This window comes from Mastigoproctus giganteus, chromosome 4 (assembly GCF_048544385.1).
Source record: "Mastigoproctus giganteus isolate SK-2022 chromosome 4, ASM4854438v1, whole genome shotgun sequence".
Classification (NCBI taxonomy): domain Eukaryota; kingdom Metazoa; phylum Arthropoda; class Arachnida; order Uropygi; family Thelyphonidae; genus Mastigoproctus; species Mastigoproctus giganteus.
Window position 1 is genome coordinate 218,712,884 of NC_143578.1, and position 21,344 is coordinate 218,734,227.

The 21,344-nt window shown below is 37.0% G+C and overlaps 1 protein-coding gene across 1 annotated transcript in view; it reads right to left on the bottom strand.

Annotated features, from left to right (window-relative positions):
* LOC150087411 (xaa-Pro aminopeptidase 1-like) overlaps positions 1–21,344 on the bottom strand; it is a 532,432-nt gene that overhangs the window by 353,842 nt on the left and 157,246 nt on the right. Inside the window, exon 5 of the mRNA XM_090372051.1 lies at positions 16,122–16,185. Within this exon, the coding sequence (XP_090228177.1) occupies positions 16,122–16,185 (64 nt within the window). The remainder of the gene's footprint in view (positions 1–16,121; positions 16,186–21,344) is intronic.

Below are 21,344 nucleotides of genomic sequence, written 5' to 3' on the forward strand. Positions count from 1 at the left end.
GATATTGCTCTTCAGTACGTGACCAAATTTCCTGAATGCTATCCATCCAAAATTTATTCTTCTCTTGACTTCCAGCCATTTATCATTATTACAGCTAATAACTTGTCCCGGATAAGTATATGACTCCACCTTTTCAAGTACCGCAACTTCAATCATTATATCCCTTTCTGTGGCATACTTGTTCATCATTACTTTTGTTTTAGCCTAATTCATCTTTAGTCCAAAATCCTTACTAACTGTGCATAAATGATTACGATTTTCCTCTAATTCTTTAGGATCGTGGCTTATGACCACAATGTCTTCTGCAAATCGTAAATGGTAAATAATTTGGGCAACTGCTCATCTCAGTTGCCCAAATTATTCACTGTATGATTCCTTTCTCCTAAAAGGTGTTGCTTGTGCATATGTCCATTCCGATATACGCTGTCAGAGACTTGTTAATTTGAAATCTCCTCTTTTCGATCTTCTCTGGCGTAAAATCTCTCTACCTAATTGTGTCAAATTCATCTGTTGTTTCTATCATTCTGACAACTCCACTAATCACTTGGAGCTCTTTGACTTCCTCTCTATGCAACTTGACTTTCTCCAGTCCAACTTTCCTAACAGTCAGGTAGTAGTAGTGGCATGTGATACAAGAAAGCAAGTGTATGAGCTTATGCAGCATTAGCCAAAAATAAAAAAAAAAAAAAAAAACCACACCATTCCCTCTAAATGCCTTTCCAGTTCCTCCTTAAATTTATTCAACCTATCAACTTCCACAACGGATGGAAGTTTGTTCCAGCAATTAACCATCCGCTGGCTAAAGGCAAATTTCCGCACATCTAATCTACATCTGTCTTTTCTTAATTTGAATTTATGTCCCCTTAGGTTCGTAATCTGAACAAGTGGAAGGATTCCATCAGAATTCAGCATGCTCAACCCATTCAAGGCCTTATACACCTCAATCAGATCACCGCGCAGGTGACTAGTCTCCAGCCATTGCAATTTGAGAACTGAAGCCTCTCTTGGTAAGAGGATCACTTCATTCCCCTCACCAATCTTGTTGCCCTTCTCTGTACACACTCAAGTAAATCTACATCCTTCCTAAAATGACGCCTCCAGACCTGTACGCAGTATTCAAGGCGTGGCCTGACCATTGCCTTATACAGACGGACAATCACCTCCTTCTCCCTGCTAGCAAAATTTCTATATATCATTGACAAAACCCCACTAATCACACGAAAACCCCTTGGTGTGATTAGTCCATGAAGAGCAGCACCCATTGATTACCACCCTCTGTCTTCTCCCACTTAACCATCCTTTTATCCATTGTAGCAACTTACCCTTAATACCATTCTGCTCCAATTTGTATAATAGTCTTCCATGCACAACAGTGTCAAAAGCTTTCCTGAAATCCAAATATATGATATCAAAATTATTTTTTGCATCCAGTTCTTTTGTAACCACATCATAATATCCTATCAAATTTGTCAGACAAGACTTTCCCTTAACAAACCCATGCTGTGTCTGAATTATTGCTGCAGTCTTGTCTAGATGATCCTGCAATGTATCTTTAACCAGTGACTCCATAATTTTACCCGGAACAAAAGTTAAACTAACTGGTCTGTAATTACTTGTGTCACCCTTCGATCCCCCATTGTGAACTGGGAATACATTTGCAGATCTCCAGTCCGTGGGAACCTCCCCTGAGTCCAAGGATGCTATCATAATTATGGCTAAGGGTTTGCTTAGTTGCTTTGCCGCTTCCTTTAATATAACTGGATAGATCCCATCCACCCCAGGTGCTTTTCTTATGTTTAACTTCAACAATTTCTCCTCCACTTTGCAGGTAATTTTCCTTGGTGATTTTAATGTTCACAACTCCAGCTGGCTTCCGTTTTCTAGTCACACCGACCCAGCTGGTCGAGATGCTGAGGCTTTTGCAATTACTAATGACCTTGCACAGATTGTTCATTTACCTACAAGAATACCTAACAATCCTAACCATACAGCCAACACGCTGTATGGTTAGGATTGCCAACAGAAACAACCCTTCTAAGTACATGGTTGAAGTGAGTGGTCCTTTAGGCACCTCAGATCACAACTTGGTGTGATCTAGTGCCTAAAGGACAACTAGAAATAGCCATAAGACAAAGGCGCCAATGGAGCCTTTATCTCATGGCTATTCCTAACCTCATATTGTTTGGCATTACAAGAACACAAAATGGGATGACCTGTGAGATTTCTTTTCTTCTTTTCCTTGTTTGGATTACTGTTTCAAAACTTCTGATGTCAATGTTTGCTCAGATCGTGTCAGTAAAATTATGCTTACAGGAAAGTAAAGGAATCCTTTATCCCACACTCCACTTTAAAATCTAGTCCTTTATCTAAACCATGGTTTTCCATTAAATGTGCTAAGGCTGTTCAAGAGAAAAACATTGCATATCGTAATTGACTTGTTTCGAATTCTTCAGGTCATTTTCTGCCTACATTAAAGCTCGCAATAATTGTAAAGCAGTTATTAATCAGTCCAAACTAGAGTTTGAACGGGCTAAGAGTAGCAAACTTGCTTCTTGCCCTAATGGTAGCCAAACATTCTGGTCTCTTTCCAAAGCTACTGGCTGCATCTTTTTCCCATCTCTGCTCCCACCTCTGTCCAAACCAGATGGTTTTGTTGTCACTTTCAGCCAAGGATAAAGCTGACCTGCTAGCATCTCTTTTTTCTTCCAACTCATGTATTAATGATATTGGTAAAACACCTCCCACCATTCCCAACATGCTCCACTGAATGCCTCCTATGGTCTTCCATCAAAAGGATGTCGGAAGGATTTTGTCGAATCTTGATGCTAAGGAAGCTCCAGGTCCTGATGGTATTTCTCCACTTGTTTTCAAAACCTGTGCTCCTGATTTACTCCTGTTCTTTGCCACCTTATTTCACTTTCTTATTAACCGACCGGGCTAGGCAGGTGGGTAAAGTGCCTGCCTGGCACCCCAAAGGTCGTGGGTTCGAATCCCGCCTCGGGCTTGGATCAAAGTACTGCAAAAACCTTGGGAGGTGCACTATGGCCATAGAAGCCGATGCGCCAACAACTACCAAAAAAAAAAAAAAACACTTTTCTTATTCCAAAGCTGTTTTCCTTCTGCTTGGAAATTTGCTCATATCCAGCCAGTTCCTAAAAAGAGTGACAAATCCCTCCCATCCAACTATTATTCCATTGCAATTACTTCTACTCTTTCTAAAGTAATGGAGAAATAAATTAACTGCCAACTCTTAAACAACCTAGAAACCTTCCGTCTGATCAACGATCACCAGTATAGGTTCCGTCAGTGTTGATCCACTGGTGATATTCTGACTTATGTTACCCATCTACGGTTTGATTGAATGGAAAAGTTCGGTGAAACACAAGCAGTTGCTCTCGATATCTCAAACGCTTTCGATCGTATATGGCATAAAAGTCTTCTAAACAAGCTTCTATCTTATGGTTTGCCAACTGTTTTTTGTAATTGGTTATTCAGTTTTCTCTCTGATCGCTCACTGAGAGTGGTGGTAGATGGCTCTCTGTCTTCTAACTTTTCCATTAATGCTGCTGTTGCCCAAGGTTCAGTTCTTTCCCTCACTCTTTTCCTCTTATATATTAATGACCTTTTTCCATTGACTGGAAATCCTATCCATAGTTCTGCCGATGATAGCACATTGCATTCTACTTTCCATTTTGAGAAACCTTGCCCTGCTCAATCAGCTTCATCTTCTCAAAAAGCTGCTAACAATTCCTTAAATGCTGATCTCCAGGTAATTCTCCAGTGGGGCAAAGACAACTTAGTTGATTTCAATCCTTCTAAAACTCAGTATTGTCTTATATCTCGCAAAAAGGATTCTTCTGCTCCTATGCTTATCTTTGGTGACACTCTGATTTCTAGGCAAAATGATATATCTCTTTTGGGGATTACCCCAACTTCTAATCTCTCTTGGACACAAGCACATTACAAATATTGCTTCCTCTGCATCTAAAAAACTTGGTTTTCCCTTTCTCTCTCTGCGTTATTTTTCTTCCAAACAGCTGTTTGCTTTGTACAAATTGCAAATCTGTCTTACCATAGAATATTGTTCCCACAACAGTGGCGGTGCCCCCAAAACCTCTCTCAGGCTTCTTTGATTCCATTCAGAATAGGGCAGTTAGGTTAATTAATGATTCATCTCTAACAGAGTCTCTCCACTCACTGTCTCATAGACGTACTGTTTCTGCTACATGCCTCTTCTACAGATATTTCCATGGGCACTGGTCTTCTGAATTGGCTTCTATAATTCCCGCTCTCTCATTCAAAACCGCCCAAACACGTGCCGCTACCAGCCAACATCCATTTACTGTCCAACTTCAAACCCACAGAACCAACTTTTCATCTTCTTCGTTTATTTATTCAACCGCCATTTTCTGGAACAACCTTCTTTCATAAGTATTTCCTGAAACTTCCAGTCTACAGAAGTTCAAGACCAATGTCAAAAAATATCTTCTTTCGTCTTTTCAACCTCCAACTCAAGCACTGTACTAAGTACTGTAGGTTCTAATAACTGTCATGTTTATAAAAAAAAAAAAAAGAAAGACAATCTTTTTCTGGTTCGAGCAACGTAAAGTGTTTTAATTAGGAGAGTTTTAACTGTGGGAGCTAGTTTAAACTAGCCTACTAGTTCCTGTGGGAGCTAGTTTAAACTAGCTCCCACAGGAACTAGTAGGTGTTGGTGACTCTATTGTCAGGGAAACAGGAAACACGTTTTATAAAAAGGATAGGTGGAACAGCACCAGGGTATGTCTGCCAGGGACAAAGTTTCATGACGTTGTAGAGCGGATATCATCTTTTAAGGGCACAAAACGCGATATAGATGTACACTTTGGCACTAATGATATTAAGAGTAGGAGACCGGCGGAATTACTTAACAAGTACAGATCACTGTTGAAAAAAAGATGTGAATTAGGGTTGAATTTGAAAGTGTCTGCAATTCTGCCCAGACACGACAGGAGGGAGTATATGATGACAGCCTTGTTGATCAATTCGGCCCTGGAAAGATTGTGCAAGGCTCAAGGGGTAGAATTTTTTTCAGCCTGGTCTGTACTTGTTAACAGTAGAGATTGCTTCTACAGGGATGCGATACACTTAAATGGAAAGGGTGCAAGAATATTTGCTGATGCTATCGAAGAAGTGTTAGGTGGGTCGGAAAACTGCTAGCTTGGAGGGGGATACAAGGACTAACAGATTAACTTTTTACTCTGACAGTGGCTACATGATAGATTCTTGCACTGCTTCTATTGGAATGAGCAGCAGCCTGGAAAACAAGACGCAGGATATTTCAGAGACTGCTGGGAGTCATTGCGGTACAAGTAAACACATGGGTTGTATTAGGGTAGCTAAAAATAGGAACAAGTGCATGTATACTTGCGTGTACACCAATGCTAGGAGTTCAGTAAATAAATTTGATGAATTTCAGGTATTGCTCAAAACATCAAAGGCAGATACTGTTGGGATATCAGAGACATGGTGTCACACAGATATAAGGAATGCAGAACTGGAATTTGGGGAGTACAATTTGTACAGAAGGGATAGACAGGACAGGAAGGGAGGAGGGGTTATGCTATTAGTTAAGAAACACACAAAATTCAAGGAAGTGAAGCCAGTCGACATCGATGGACTGCAGTGCAGTGTCGAGTCAGTTTGGTGATGATGTTAAGCATTGGGAGATCAAAATTGACTCTGATGAGTATAATAAGAAACTGTACAGGGAAATAGAGTGGGCCAGTAAATCAGAGAGTCTTATAACAGGGGATTTTAATTTCCCAGATACTGATTGGAATAATTCAAAATGGGAAGCAATCAAAGAACTTATCTTGGAAGCTACTAGGCTTTACATACTAACTAAGAAATATTGTTCAAGGTTTAGGCCTAACTGGATGTAGATGAACTAATGAGACATATGGCAGAGAATAAAAATGCATGGGATACATATAAATTAATGGGTGACATGAAAGCCTATGATAGATATAAGCTGGTCTGTAACCAAGTCACAAAGGAGATTAGGCAGGCAATGGCAGATTATGAGAAATCCTTGGCAAAGGATGCAAAGAAAAGACAAGAGTTCTTTACCTATGTAAACCCTAGAAGGAAAGGGATGAATCAGATTGGTCCACTGGATATTGATGGTTCAACAGTTGAGGATCCTGCTCAGGTGGCTAACAAACTAAACGAGTATTTTGCATCTACATTCACACATGAGGAGTTATTCAGGAAGGGGAATGCCAGAGGTGAAATTAACTCTGACAGTGAGCTAGATGATTTTGTAATAACTGAGAGGAAGTTGAGGATAAACATAAAAAATGCACCAGGGGTGGATGGCATCAACCAGTTACATTAAAGGAGGCAGCAAAGGAAGTAAGCAAACCCTTAGCCATAATTATGAGAGCTTCTTTAGACGCAGGGGAGGCTGTTTGTTTGTTTGTTATTTGATTTTTAGGAGCATTAGCAACTAAGGCCATATTGCTCCGGGATATGCTGTGGTAATTCCCTGACCTTTCCGCATCCTCCGTATTTGGTGGTGATGGGCTCGAACCGCGGTCTAATCAAGAAGCGTGTGCTATGCACTGCTGCTCCTTCCCACCTGGCTACAGAGGCGTCATCTCAGGGGAGGTACCCATAGACTGGAGATGTGCAAATCTGACCCCAATTCACAAAGGAGGATCAAAGGCTGACACAAGTAATTATAGACCTGTGAGTTTAATTTCTGTTCCAGGAAAATTAATGGAGGCACTGGTTACAGAAGCACTGCAGGATCATCTAGACAAGACTTCAGTTATAGCTCGGACACACCATGGTTTTGTTAAGGGAAAGTCTTGCCTGACCAATTTGTTTGGATACTATGATGCAGTGACAAAAGAACTGGATGCAAAGAAAAACTTTGATATCATATATTTGGATCTTGGAAAAGCTTTTGATGATGTTGCACATGGAAGACTGCTGCACAAATTGGAGCAGTGTGGCATTGGAGGGAAATTGCTGCTATGGATAAAAGTATGGTTGAGGTCAGAAGACAGAGAGTGGTAATCAATGGACACTGCTCATCATGGACTAATGTTATTAGTGGAGTTTGGGGGTTCAGTGTTGTGTCCATTGTTGTTTTCTGTATTAAAAAATGGCAGATTATGAGATCTGCCAATTTTTAATACAGAAAGTATTAAAAAAGAGATATAAAGCTTAATGTCCAAGTTTGCTGACGATACAAAGGTTGGCAGGGTTATTAAGGACACTACTGATGCTATGCTGCTGCAACAGGATCTGGATAGGTTGAGCAGATGGGCTGAGAGGAGGCAAATGAAGTTTAACATTGGCAAATGTAAAGTACTACATGTGGGAAACAGTAACCCTAGAGCAACGTATCAACTCTGTGGTACTACACTGACAGTGGTAGAGACTGAAAAGGACCTGGGGGTAATTGTGAAGGCAGATATGAAGTTCTCTGAGCAGTGCAGACGGGCTGCAAGAGTAGCTCATGGTGTGTTGTCAATGATATACAGGAATTTTTCTAGCAGGGATAAGGTGATTATTCCCTTGTATAAGGCAATGGTCAGGCCAAACCTTGAGTACTGGATACAGGTCTGGAGGCCTCATTTGAAGAAGGATGTGCAGCTGCTGGAACGAGTACAGAGAAGGGCAACAAGATTAGTGAATGGAACAAAGGGTTGCTCTTACGAAGAAAGGCTTAAATTTTGCAAATTACAGTGTCTGGAGACTAGGCACTGGTAAGGTGATCTGATAGAGGTGTATAAAGCCTTGAATGGTTTGAGCATGCTCAATGCCGATGGGATTCTTCCTCTTGCTCAGAATAATCACCTGAGAGTGCATAAATTCAAATTGAGGAAAGACAGATGTAGGATAGATGTGCGGAAATTTGCCTTTAGCCAGCGGGTGGTTGGTTGGTAGAACAGACTTCCATCCCTTGTTGTGGAAGTTGATAACCTAAATAAATTTAAGGCTCAGCTGGACCGGTATTTCGAATGAATGGAGGGGTGAAATGGGAGTGGTTTTTTTTTTTTTTTTTTTTTGGCTGATGCTGAATAAGCTTGTTTTCTTGCATCATATGCTTCTACTAATGCTAATCGGTAGGCATTGCTTTTGCTGATTTAATATTTCTTGTCTATATAAAATGTGTTTAATTAGTGCCAAAAATGAAGAAAGCTAGAACAAAAAAAAATTTTAAATTTAAAGGAAAAATTAAAAATCGTTAAGGAGTTAGAAAATGGCAAAAAGGTTGTGTCATTGGATAAGAAATACAGCATAAATGAATCTAGCATTTGACGAATTAGGGAAAATGTTGAGAAAATTAAAAGTTCAGTTATCTGTTCCACATCATTGGCTGCAAAAAGCACTACAAAAGTGAGAAATCCTTTAATATAGAAAACCGAAAAATTACTTTCTTTATGGATAGAAGATCTTAATCAAAAGAGAATGCCTCTTAGTTCAGGTATTACTCGCAACCAAAGCTGTGTAAATTTTTAATCGCTTACAACAAGTAGCCAGTCCATTCAATGCAGACGTCTTTCAAGCCAGTAAGGGTTGGTTTAAAAATTTTAAAATAAGTCAGTCTTCATAGTTAACGGGCAAAGCAGCCAGTTCAAATACAGAAGCTGCTTCTTTGCATCTGAAAACTTTCAAGGATGTTATTGCGACTGAGGGCTATCTAGCAAGTCAAATGTTTAATGCTGATGAGACCGGCTTATTTTGGAAGTGTATGCCAAGTCGAACATTCATTTCAAAAGAAGAGAAAACCACCCCAGGTGCAAAAAAGTCTGCATGACAGCTAAAATCTTCGAAGTTTTTAAATTGCTTTTGCGTCAAAACAAAACGATATTGCCTGAAGAACAACATAGCATTCAAAATCTTGCTCATTCTTGACAATGCACCCAGTCATCCTACACATTTGTCTGAATGCACCCAAATGTGAAAGTTACCTTTCTTCCAGTGAATACAAGTTCGTTAATTCTGCCGATGGACCAAGGTGTTATTAGCTACCTTTATACTTTATTACCTAAGAAGATCTTTTTTACAATTGGTAGAAGATACTGATGGAATAGGCAGTCTTTCAATTTGAGATTATTGGCAGAATTATAACATTCTTGATGCTGTAAAAAATATTGAATTTGCATGGGGTGAAGTTAAGAACTCAGCAATGAATGCAGTGTGGAAAAAACTGTAGCCACAAAGCTGCACTAAAGAAGCCACGTTTGAAATGCCGGATGAAATTGAGATTGTGAGAATTGGCAAAGTGATTAGCAGAGAGGGATTTGAAGAACTGGAACCAGCAGATATCACAGAAGTCCTTCAATCTCATAGAGAACAATTATCAGTGGACGATATTTTTTCGCAATGCGAAGAAGATAACAAAAATGATAAAAACGAAGAAGATGAAGAAGACAGAAAAATTTGATCGTGAAGAGACTAGCTGAGTTTTTAAGACTTGCAAATGAGCTTAGCCAAGAAGCTCTGGATATGGATGCTAATTTGGAGAGGTGTTTAAATTTTCGCAGAATTTATCATTAGCTTCAGTTCCTTATGAAGAAATTTATAGAGAAAAACAGCATGCTTCTAAGCAAACAATTTTAACTAATTTTTTCCAAGAAGTGCCAGATACTGTTGCAAGTTTATAACAGGAATACAGCGACAAAGAAGCAATGAATTTAAATTAAAAATTTAGAGGTAAGTATTAGCAAGTTTAATTTTTAATTTTTTTTCTTTTTTTCTTACTGAATGAAGACTATTTTTCAATTTAATTTTTTTATTAATTTTATGGACATGTTTCTAATTTTTTTCTTTCTGAATGAAGACTATAGTTTTCAATTTAATTTTTTTTGCACATTTTTTTTTTTTTTTGTGTGTGTTTACAGATATGCAACCCTCATTATGTCATGGGGTACAGAAAATTTACCGCCAGCAATTTACCACCATGTCAGTTTATTGCATTTTACTGTCTAGAAGCTGTTGTTGTTGTTATTTGGTTTTTAGGAGCATCAGCAACTAAGGCCAAATTGTCTAGAAGCAATGAGATGTGTTTGGTCAAATCATAAAAAGTTATTTTTTATTTAGGTTTCTGCCTTAAGCTATGATTAGCATATTTTTTGGAATTCTATGAACTATGAGGGAATAGTACGGAAATAAAAAAAACAAAAAAAAAAAATAGTAAAAAACCCATTATTTGAACAATATAACAATTGGTTAATTTTAAACCAAACTAATTATAACATTAGGTATGTCATAGTACACTGCAAAAATTTCAAAATGAATGTTTATGCAATCTTCAGAATCAGTCATGTTGGGATAATTAATTACTAAGAAACTGTAATATCTACAACACAGTATGTAAATTATTAATAAGAAATATTATGCGCTATACCTCTTAGATAATCAACAATAATACCCTGTTCAACGTATGCACTAACAAGCCTTTTAATTTGTTCATCACAATCACAATACTTCTTTTTTTTGTTGCCCGGATCACTTCCATTTAAATATTGTTCAATGCGCGTTTCGTTAATACTTTGTTCTTTTTTAATGCAATCGATAAATTTCCAAATGTTGGGATGATAAGCAGCGACTTGTTTCTCAAATTCTCTATGCCACCCTTCAACAGAATTATTCATTTTTGGTAATCCTTCAAGAACAAGCTGGCATATGTTCCACATTTCATGGGATTACTTTGGTATGAGGATTACTTTGGTTTGAGGACAACAGTACGTTAATTTTCAGTACAAAAAGAAATTTGCAGTTGTTAGCGTGAAGTGAACACTGGTATGCCGATGGGACTTTCAAAACTATTCCCTTACTTTTTTTTTTTTATCAGCTATATACGATACATGAATTCAAGGACAAAATATCACTTCCATTAGTTTATGCATTATTGCCTAACAAGTGTGAGGAAACCTATCTATCTACTACAGCAGCTGAAAGTATTGGAACCGGCTATGTCCCCGCAATCAATAACTATAGATTTTGAGACGACGATGATGGCCGACGCTTCGCAACGGGGTTGTTTTTTCCACTTTTCACAATGTATTTTTCGTTCCATTCAGAATAATGGATTGAAACAATGTTATGAAACTGATGCTAATTTTGCTTTAAATATGCGAATTTTGGCAGCAATTGCATTTGTGCCCACTCCAATTGTGATGGTCGTTTTTTAACATTTGTGTGAAAATGGTGTTTTTCCTCCAGAATCGCAAGAAGTTGTTGATTATTTTAAGGATACATGGATTGGACGCCCAAGAACCGGCTATGTCCCCGCAAACAGTAACTACAGATTTTGAGACGACGATGATGGCCAGAAGAGTTTTTCCTGATGCTTCGCAACGGGGTTGTTTTTTCCACTTTTCACAATGTATTTTTCGTTCCATTCAGAATAATGGATTGAAACAATGTTATGAAACTGATGCTAATTTTGCATTAAATATGCGAATTTTGGCAGCAATTGCATTTGTGCCCACTCCAATTGTGATGGTCGTTTTTTAACATTTGTGTGAAAATGGTGTTTTTCCTCCAGAATCGCAAGAAGTTGTTGATTATTTTAAGGATACATGGATTGTATGCCCAACCAGATGACATCTTCGTCGACCACCAAAGTATTCCCATGAAATGTGGAACGTATACCAGCTTGTTCTTGAAGGATTACCAAGAACAAATAATTCTGTTGAAGGGTGGCATAGAGAATTTGAGGAACAAGTTGCTGCTTATCATCCCAACATTTGGAAATTTATCGATTGCATTAAAAAAGAACAAAGTATTAATGAAATGTGCGTTGAACAATATTTAAGTGGAAGTGATCCGGGCAACAAAAAAAAAGAAGTATCACAATTGTGATGAACGAATTAAAAGGCTTGTTAGTGCATACAATGAATGGGGTGATATTGTTGATTATCTAAGAGGTATAGAACATAATATTTATTATTAATAATTTACATATTGTGTTGCAAATATTACAGTTAACCCCCGCTATTCGCGGTATCTGTATTCGCGGTCACTGATTTAATATAAAATGAAACCTAAAAAAATGTGAATTTTAAGGTGCCGTGAACATTTTATGCCATAAAAAAAAGCATGGGAGTGGCTAAAATTATCTTTCCCGGTCAAAACAGCGCTCAGTGGGTGGGGGGAGAGGGTGACAAAATCGTGAGCGTGGATGTTTCTCGCTAATCCTTGTTCAGTATGTGTAATGCACTTGTCATGGAAGGTTTCATCGTTTGCTTTTAATTAATTTATATGCTTAAAAATTGAATAAATTTAGTGACAAATGGGCCTGGAGTACTGGGGTCCATAGTTTCAAATACATATATATATACACAGTTATGCCCAGTTAATTTATTTTATTTTATTTGTACTTTAATAAATTAACTGGGCATAACTGTGTATATATATATATGTATTTGAATAAATTTATCAATTTATAAATTGATATGCTTACAAAAACAATAAATCTACTGATTTCAGTGTAAAACAGACTTTTTTTTTCGAGTGTGTTAACGGAAGAAAGTAACTTTATTGCAGACAAGTTCTTTCTAACCCCTACAAAAATATGGCTACGAATAAAAAGGGAAATGTGAAAAGATCCAAGAAGGTGATGACATTAGCGAATAAAATTGAGTTATCAGACAAAATTTCTAATGGTGAAAGTGTCTCCTCAGTGGCAAAACATTATAAAATCAATGAGTCAACGGTACGATCAATCAAAAAATCGGAAAAAAAATCTGCCGTAGTGTCCGTGAAAATGCGCTAATTGCTTCAAAAATTTGCTCTGTAACTCGTGATGTTAAATTAGAAAAAATGGAAAAAGCTTTAAATCTGTGGATAGAAGACCGAACTCAAAATAAAATTCCGTTAAGTTCACTCATCATTCGTGAAAAGGCAAAACTCCTTTATCAACACTTTAGCGAAACTGGTGATAGCACTTGCGGGATAAGTCTTTTAGCTAGCAAAGGCGCTGGTTTGAAAGATTTGTTTGAAATTTCTAATAAATATTACATTTAATATTAAATTGTTTCTTATTTTCATTTCGATGCCTTATGCTTGCATTTTACTATGTACTGTCTATGTACATAGTCATATTATGAAGGTACGTATAATACATACATAGACAAAATTTTAGACTAGTTTTTCTTATATATTTCATACTTTGGAACGGAACCCCTTTATTACTATGGGAGCCATAACTCAGTATTCGCGGCATTTCTCAGGAACGTAACGCCCTCGAATAGTGGGGGTTTACTGTAATTAATTATCCTAACGTGACTGATTCTGAAGATTGCATAAACATTCATTTTGAATTTTTGCAGTGTACTATGACATACCTAATGTTATAATTAGTTTGGTTTAAAATTAACAAATTGTTATATTGTTCAAATAATGGATTTTTTACTATTTTTGTGATACATGTAACTATTAAAATACATAATCTACCTATTAAATTACATATTTCCATACATGTGTTTTTTTTTGTTTTTTTTTTATTTCTGTACTATTCCCTCATAGTTCATAGAATTCCAAAAAATATGCTAATCATAGCTTAAGGCAGAAACTTAAATAAAAAATAACTTTTTATGATTTGACCAAATACATCTCACTGCTTCTAGACAGTAAAATGCGATAAACTGATGCGGCGGTAAATTGTTTACGTGATAAACTTACGTGGCAGTAAATTGTTTACGTGATAAACTGACGCGGCGGTAAATTTTCCTAGACTCATTATGTCATATAAACTACGTTTCTCATTGTGCAGATTTGGACTGCACAATGTTTTCCTGGAACGTAACCCCGACACATATCGGGGGTTCACTATATATCACAAATAATGCTTTCTCTGCATCAAAATACTATGCTTTATGATTTGCTCTTGATCTTTGTTTTTTTATAAATAGTCGATACCTCTTACAAATCCAACATATCATGGAACCACAGTTACTTTTTTTTTTTTTTTGATAGTTGTTGGCGCATAGGCTTCTGTGGCCATAATGCACCTCCCAAGGTTTTTGCAGTACTTTGATCCAAGTCCAGGCGGGAATCGAACCCGCAACCTTTGGGTTGCCAGGCAGGCACTTTACCCACTCGGCTAGCCCGGTCGGCGGAACCCAGTTACAAAACCTCACTTAAAATCCTAGACTCTATCCAAAAGATAGTCAGGTTAATCCCAGTCACTAGCTGTTATTTGGTTTTTAGGAGTGTTAGCAACTAAGGCCATATTGCTTGGGGGATATGCGGTGGTCATTTCCTGACCTATCCACATCCTCCGTATTTGGTGGGCACGGGCTCGAACCCCGGTCTAATCAAGAAGCATGTGCTACGCACTGCTGCTCCTGCCCACCTGGCTACGGAGGCACCCCAATCGCTAGCACACAGGTGTTCAGTTTCTGTATGCTCATTATACAAATATTTCCATTGGCACTGGTTCTTCAGAATTAATATCTGTAATTCCATGTCTTTCTTCCAAACCAACATGAAGACATGCATCAGCTAGTCAGCATTCATTCACAGTTCAACTCCAAACTCAAACTAATTTTTCCCTCCCTCAGTTATCCTTCTATTGCTCTTATTCCATTCTTCCTTCCCTTTATCTTTTCAAAAAAAAAAAAAAATAATAATAATAATAGAATAAAAATTCTAAAAATTCCAGACCGAAATAATTGCGCAATAATTTTGCTTCAGGCAAATCAGCAAAAACTTTAAGCTTTCTCATATTGTCATAATATATTCTTGTTGAGTGATTGCTTCCTATAAAATTAATACAATTAATATTACTAAGTTTTAGTAAAAATATTAATTTTTTTTATATATATAAAGAAACATTCTTGTGTACAAAATACATAGTGACTTCTCCTTCTGGTCCATTTGGAGTTATGGTTGCAAGAAAAACACAACAATCTAGCTGCCAGTAGCAATCTATAAACTTAACATCACTTGGAAAAAATCCTTCAGTAATGAAGTGAAGTGTAATATTGCACATAGGTAGACTTTATCCTGTGAAGAATTTATAACACAAAAATAAACATTTCATTGGGGAATTCATGCAATTCCATATAAGGAACAAGTAACAATTAACACCTTTTTTTCAACTCACAACCAATATAATCTTGTTCTTTCATAACCTAAGTGGTTGCTTTTTTTATGTATCAACTAGTTATTTATTTAATGTATCAACATTATCTTATTGGTTGCTTTTTTTGTGTATCAACTAGTTATTTATTTAATGTATCATGCAGTTATTTTTTTTTGTACCAATTTTAAAAACTTATCAGCAGAAGCTGATATAAATTAACTACCAACAAATAATTTTGAGTGATATATTCTTTTCCAATAAGATAATGTTGAAACAGAGAGGGTGTACAAATGTTTCTTTTCTAAAAAAAAAAAAAAAAAAAAAGTCATGAGTAGCATGGAAAAATGTATAAAATCAACACATTTTTGTTACTTGAATATTCAGGTAAGTTCTATACATATTTTTGTTACCCCTACAAATCCATGTGAGACTAACGTTTACATTGCACCCACATTCGACTGAATGATGCATAACTAACTGAAAGTTAGTTATGCATGATTCAACAAATAACGTATGATATGAAGATATAAAAGTTATCTAAATCAGTTTTTTTTTTTTTTTGCTTCTTGCCATTAGCCTGTGTACTTCATGGTTTTAGTCAGAGTTATCCTAGCAGAGATGATAGCACAATTTCTATAGGTGCTTTCAACTCAATATTACATTTTATTTATTTCTTACGATGTGATCAATACACGAAGGAACCAGTTTTTTCTTGCTTCCTTCGTGTATCGTGGCTGGGATATCCAACCAACTGGTTGGTTCGGCACCATCGTGATATCCAGCCCGAAGTGGGAATCAAACCCGCGACCTTTGGGTTGCCAGGCAGGCACTTTACCTACCCGGCTAGCCCGGTCAGCTCAAGATTACATGTTAGATAACCATAATCTTCATTAGAATTCAAGAGGATCACTTCAAAACAGAAACTGGAAATGCAATTCTTCAAAATAAATTCATTATCAATATACAAAAATAATTAGACTATTACTATTTGATTTTTTAATTTTTTTTTTTCAAATAGTCAACTTACCAAAGTCACCAGTAAATCCTGAGATAAAAGCTCTTCGCTTATCACATGGTGCCAGATACTCACTCTGAAATATAAAGTGGAAATATATATTATGTATGTCCAGCAGTATTTAATGGGATCCAGAAAAGTGGCCCCTTGCATTTCGTCTCCCACATTTCGCCCCCAGCACATTTTACCTCCTGTAGATATTAAGTAGGCTACAGAAATGTAAATGATACACCTAATTTTTTAATAATTCTAATTTATTTTGTTTTAATAGAATAAATGCACATTATTATTGTTTAAAACTCGAAGTTGTATGCAATGCCTCTAAGGTAATCAATCAAGCACATTATGATTTTGAAAATCTTGGACTATTCTTTTGATTCTAGCAGAAATTGCAGCATACTTCTTGTTTCTTTGATTGCCTGAATTACATTAGTTGTGTAATTTCGAAATTGTGTAGCCCTTGTTGTTTCTTTAAAGAATCAATGAATCGGTAAATATTTGGGAATAAAGTAGCACAAGTTTCCTGAAATCCCCTGTGCCCCTCCACGCCGTTATTGGTATGTTGCTGATCATTCAATGTTTGTGTGTAAACATTCCATAATTCAATGGCAAAAATGGGTAATTGCTGGCCTCTCCGCTGTCTTCTTCCAATATATATATCTTTAAAGTAGTTTGCAATCACCATAGCTTCAATGGGGAAGTCATCAGCTTCAACTAAATCTTCAAATGCTTGAATAACATTAGCAGGAGGAATAAATGCCAATGCCGGAATCATTCAGATCCAATGAGCAAATTCATGATCTCATTCGTATCGGGCTTTTAAACTTTCATTCTGTACCTTTCGCCAAACACTTTGGGAAAGATGAAAAAAAACAACTGGTATTTACAATACCACGAAATTCTTGTTGGAAGGCTTGCATGGCACTTTGTTCGAAATCTGTAATAAGTCGCTGGGGTTGGAGACCCGGTTGTAGATTTTTAACTTCTTGAAGGAACTTGACGTATGTGGCACGAGTTTTGTTTGGCAGAAGCACGTAGACCACGAATAACTGCACTGAATTGAACCACATGGATTATATAAAGCTGCTGGAAAACTGTTGTACATTGCCTCGATGATAATTTCTTGATAATTTGTGGAATTACTAGGTCCTGGAGATTGTTCGGTAAAGCAGTACCATTGTTGCATCGAACATGACGAATGGTTCGTTTAAGTGAATCCTTTTTCAGAAATTAATGCCGTGACATTGGCATGAGCCTCTGCAATTACTGATGCAACAATTTGCTGTGGTTGTTGCCGTATTTGACCAATCAATTGCAATGCTTCCAACCTTGCAGCTTCAGCTGCATGGTTATGTTTAGTTACGACTTTCACAACTGGGCCTTCCAAAACCTCTGTCCAAACACGTCCTTTGCAGGTGGAACGTTTTTCACAAACCCAGATTCCATGTTTTTCATCTAGAGTTCTCTTTGAAAACACGTAAATGTGATTGTCATCATCATCTACCAATTTTCTTTTGCCTCTTATTGATGAAACACTTTTTGCCATTGTACACACAGGATTCATCAAGCAAGATGCAAAAATAATATGCAGATATTGCACTGCCTGCAATGCTCAGCTTGTTCACATGATGCACCACCGATAATGAGGCGGCGAAAACAGCAAATGCGTGCTGTCCACTGCGCCAGGAAATGTGAGGAGAGCCAGATGCAGGAACTTTTATTCTTTAAATTTAGACAAATCAGAACAAGATTCACTTGTTACTGAAAAGACTCCTATAAGATTAGTCACTGTTCCCTTCCCCCATGTCCATAACTAACCAAGTGACTATCGCCCTCGTGGTCGAGTATGTATTCTTGTCATTGTGAAAGGATTAACTGGAACTGTTAATCATTTCTCAATGGAAAGAGAACCCTGAAGACATACAAAAGGGGAGAAATTAGTTTAAAGGCTACGTGACAATTTGTACACAAATGTAATTTTGAAAATTTGTTTGGATATTATTTTTTTGTTATTTTTTGGTTTTTAGGAGCATTAGCAACTAAGGCCATATTGCTCCGGGATATGAAGTGGTCATTCCCTGACCTTTCCGCATTCTCTGTATTTGGTGGTGACAGGCTCAATTTGTTCGGAAAAGTTAGAGTTATCGGAAGTTCAGTTTGAGTAATCGAGAGAGTTTAACATTGAATATCCACTAAAGGGGCTGGGACTTCAATAAAAATTCAAGTTATCGAGAATTGACTGTATTTACATTTTTGTAACCTACTCATTATCTACTGGGGGCAAAATGTGGGAGGCGAGATGTGGGGGCAAAATGCGAGGGGCCACTTTTCCGTAAAGCGTATTTAATGATATTTACGTTTTCTTACTAATAAATATATTATTTTTTTTCTTTTATTTTATTTTCTTAGCATCTTTTGGCACTTTTTCGAATCTCATATCTGACTTTTTATATTGAATTATAGGTAGAAAATTTAAACTTTCTCATGTTTGAATCAGTTAGTGGGCTTGTTCTTTCCTTTCCCTTCATAGTCCTGTCTTGACTGAATAATTATGAACTCTATAACCTTTTTTCCTTTTTTCTTTTTCCCACACTCAATTTAGCTGCAACTAAATTCTATTATATATATATTTGAATACAAATGTGAAAAATTATGTTTTTAATTGCAGATTTAATATCAAGAAATTCAACAGCTAGTACAGAATGAAATTATGATAGAAATATGGCAATATGTAAGAAGGAGGAATCCCTACATACTAAATAAGCTAAAAATGTGGAATAATCATCAAAGCTAAAAATTACAAGGCTAATTACTGTCTTTAGTAATAGTATTGCCAAATGATGCAAGAAAGCAAGCTTATAAGCATTGGCAAAAAAAGAAAACTATGCACTTCACCCATCCATACCCTCTAAAAATTTGCCTAGTTCTTCCTTAAATTTATTCAAACCACCCACTTCCACAACAACAGATGAAAGTTGTTCCAAAAATCAACCATCCACAGACTCAAGGCAAACTTCTACAACCCTGCAACAACTCTTCTTCAATTTCAATTTATGACCCCTTGCGTGTGTGTAGTTTCAGAATAAAAAAATAAATAAATTTTCTGTTTATACTCCAGGACGACCAAATGGTCAGAGGAGGAGTTCACAAGATAGACAGAATACAAGAAACAGCACCATATTCAGCAGTCACGGGCTTGAACCCCAGTCACTCAAGGCACGTGTACTTATGCACCCGCGCGCCTGACCACTAGGCTACGGCGGCCTTCCGCCGTAGCCTAGTGGTCAGGATGAAGAAGAATGCCATCGATATTTATCTTACTCAATCTGTTCAAGGTCTTAAACACCTCAATCAGATCTCCCTATGGGTGCCTAGTTTCCAGGTGCTGCAATTTGCAGAAATAAAGCCTTTCTTGGTAAAAGCACCCTTTTGTTCCCTTCACCAATCTGGTTGCCCTTCTCTGCACCCATTCCAGCAAATCTACATCCTTCCTAAAATGAGATCTCCAGACCTGTATACCGTAATTAAGATGCAGACTAACCATGGCGTACAAGGGGATAATCACATCCTTATCCCTGCTGGCAAGGTTCTGCATATCACTGACAAAACTCCATGAGCTGTCCTGGCAGCCTGTCTGCACTACTCAGATTATTTCATATCTGACTGCACAATTACTCCCAGGTCTTTTTCATTTTCTACTTCCCTGAGTGTAGGACCAAGTGGTATATTATTCTGGGATTACTACTAGTCATATGCACGTGCTGTACATTTGTAAAGGTTAACTTTCCATTTCTCGGCCCATTATCATTTCTCCATTCAATTACCATTTCTCAGCCCATCAACCTAATTTTCTAAGATCTTGTTACAGTAGCTCATCTTGATTACTGTCATTAATCACCCTGTCAACCTTTGATCAACTGCAAACTCAGACATGAAGCCTGATATACCTTCATCAACACCAATAATAAATAAAGAAAACAATAATGGACTTAACACCAAACTTTGGGAAACTCCACTAATAGCATTAGTCCACAAAGATCAGTGTTCATTAGTAACCACTCTGTCTTCTCCCTGTCAACCACCCTTTTATCCATAGCAGTAACTAGCCTTTAATGACACACTGCTCCAATTTGTACAGCAGTCTTTTATGTGCAACAGTATCAAAAGAGTTCCCTTAAGAATTCCTCATGTAGAAGCAAAATACCTAATCAAATTGTCAGCAACCTAAACCAGTGGTTTTAAACCGGGGTGCTGCAACAACATTCCAGGGGTGCCACATAATTTGGGTTTAAGTTACTTAAACATATTATTTTTTTTTTAATTTATATGTTTATTTCATTATAAAAAGGTGTACAGTATCTTTTTAATTTTGTGGTGATCTATAATTGATGTTTACTTAGTACCTCTATATAAAGAATAAAATTATTATATACTGTATATATATAATATGTATTATGAAATGTAATTTTTATAATTAAATTTCATAATACATATTATGAAATATATGTATTATGAAATGCATATTATATATACAGTGAAACTTCTCCTAACAGACACCTCTCGTTAACGGACATCTCTCTACAACGGACATCTTCAAATTCCCCAACTCACCTCCATTGGTTTTAACGTGTTTGCAGCTTCTGTCTAGCGGACATTCTCTGTAACGGACGCGGACAGGCAATCTGCACTGTTTCGTTTAAATTAGCACTTAATTTGATCTCCCCATAACGGACAGCGGGAGAGCTCACGGTCCTTTTTCTAGGAACTTTTCTTCCCCGTATTGCCTCAATCGTGTGCTTACTTTCTATTTCCGATTCTCTGAATTTTATGAAGGTTTACGTCGCGGTTCTAAACCCTTTTTCAAGAATTTTAAGGCACGTGTAAAACTTCTGATGAATTCAGTGTGTGCAGATGGGGGGGGGTGATTTTGTCGGCCTTTCGTCTTTTCAGTTTCAGTTTTCAGTTTTGTTCAGTGTCGTGTAAAGTGCACAATGTCTTCTTGTAAACATTTAACTTTAAAAGATAAAGTCAAACTCATTAATGCGTATGATCGGCAAAAAAATAGTGTTCGCAATCTCGCTGCAAAATTCAAAATCGGGAAGATGCAGGTAAGCGACATCCTAAAGAAAAAAAATGAACTGCTCAAACAATTTTGGCAACACGGAAATGATCAGGTTCAAAAATCATTCCCGAAAACTGTTGGACTTCAAATTGACAATGTTACGTACGAGTGGT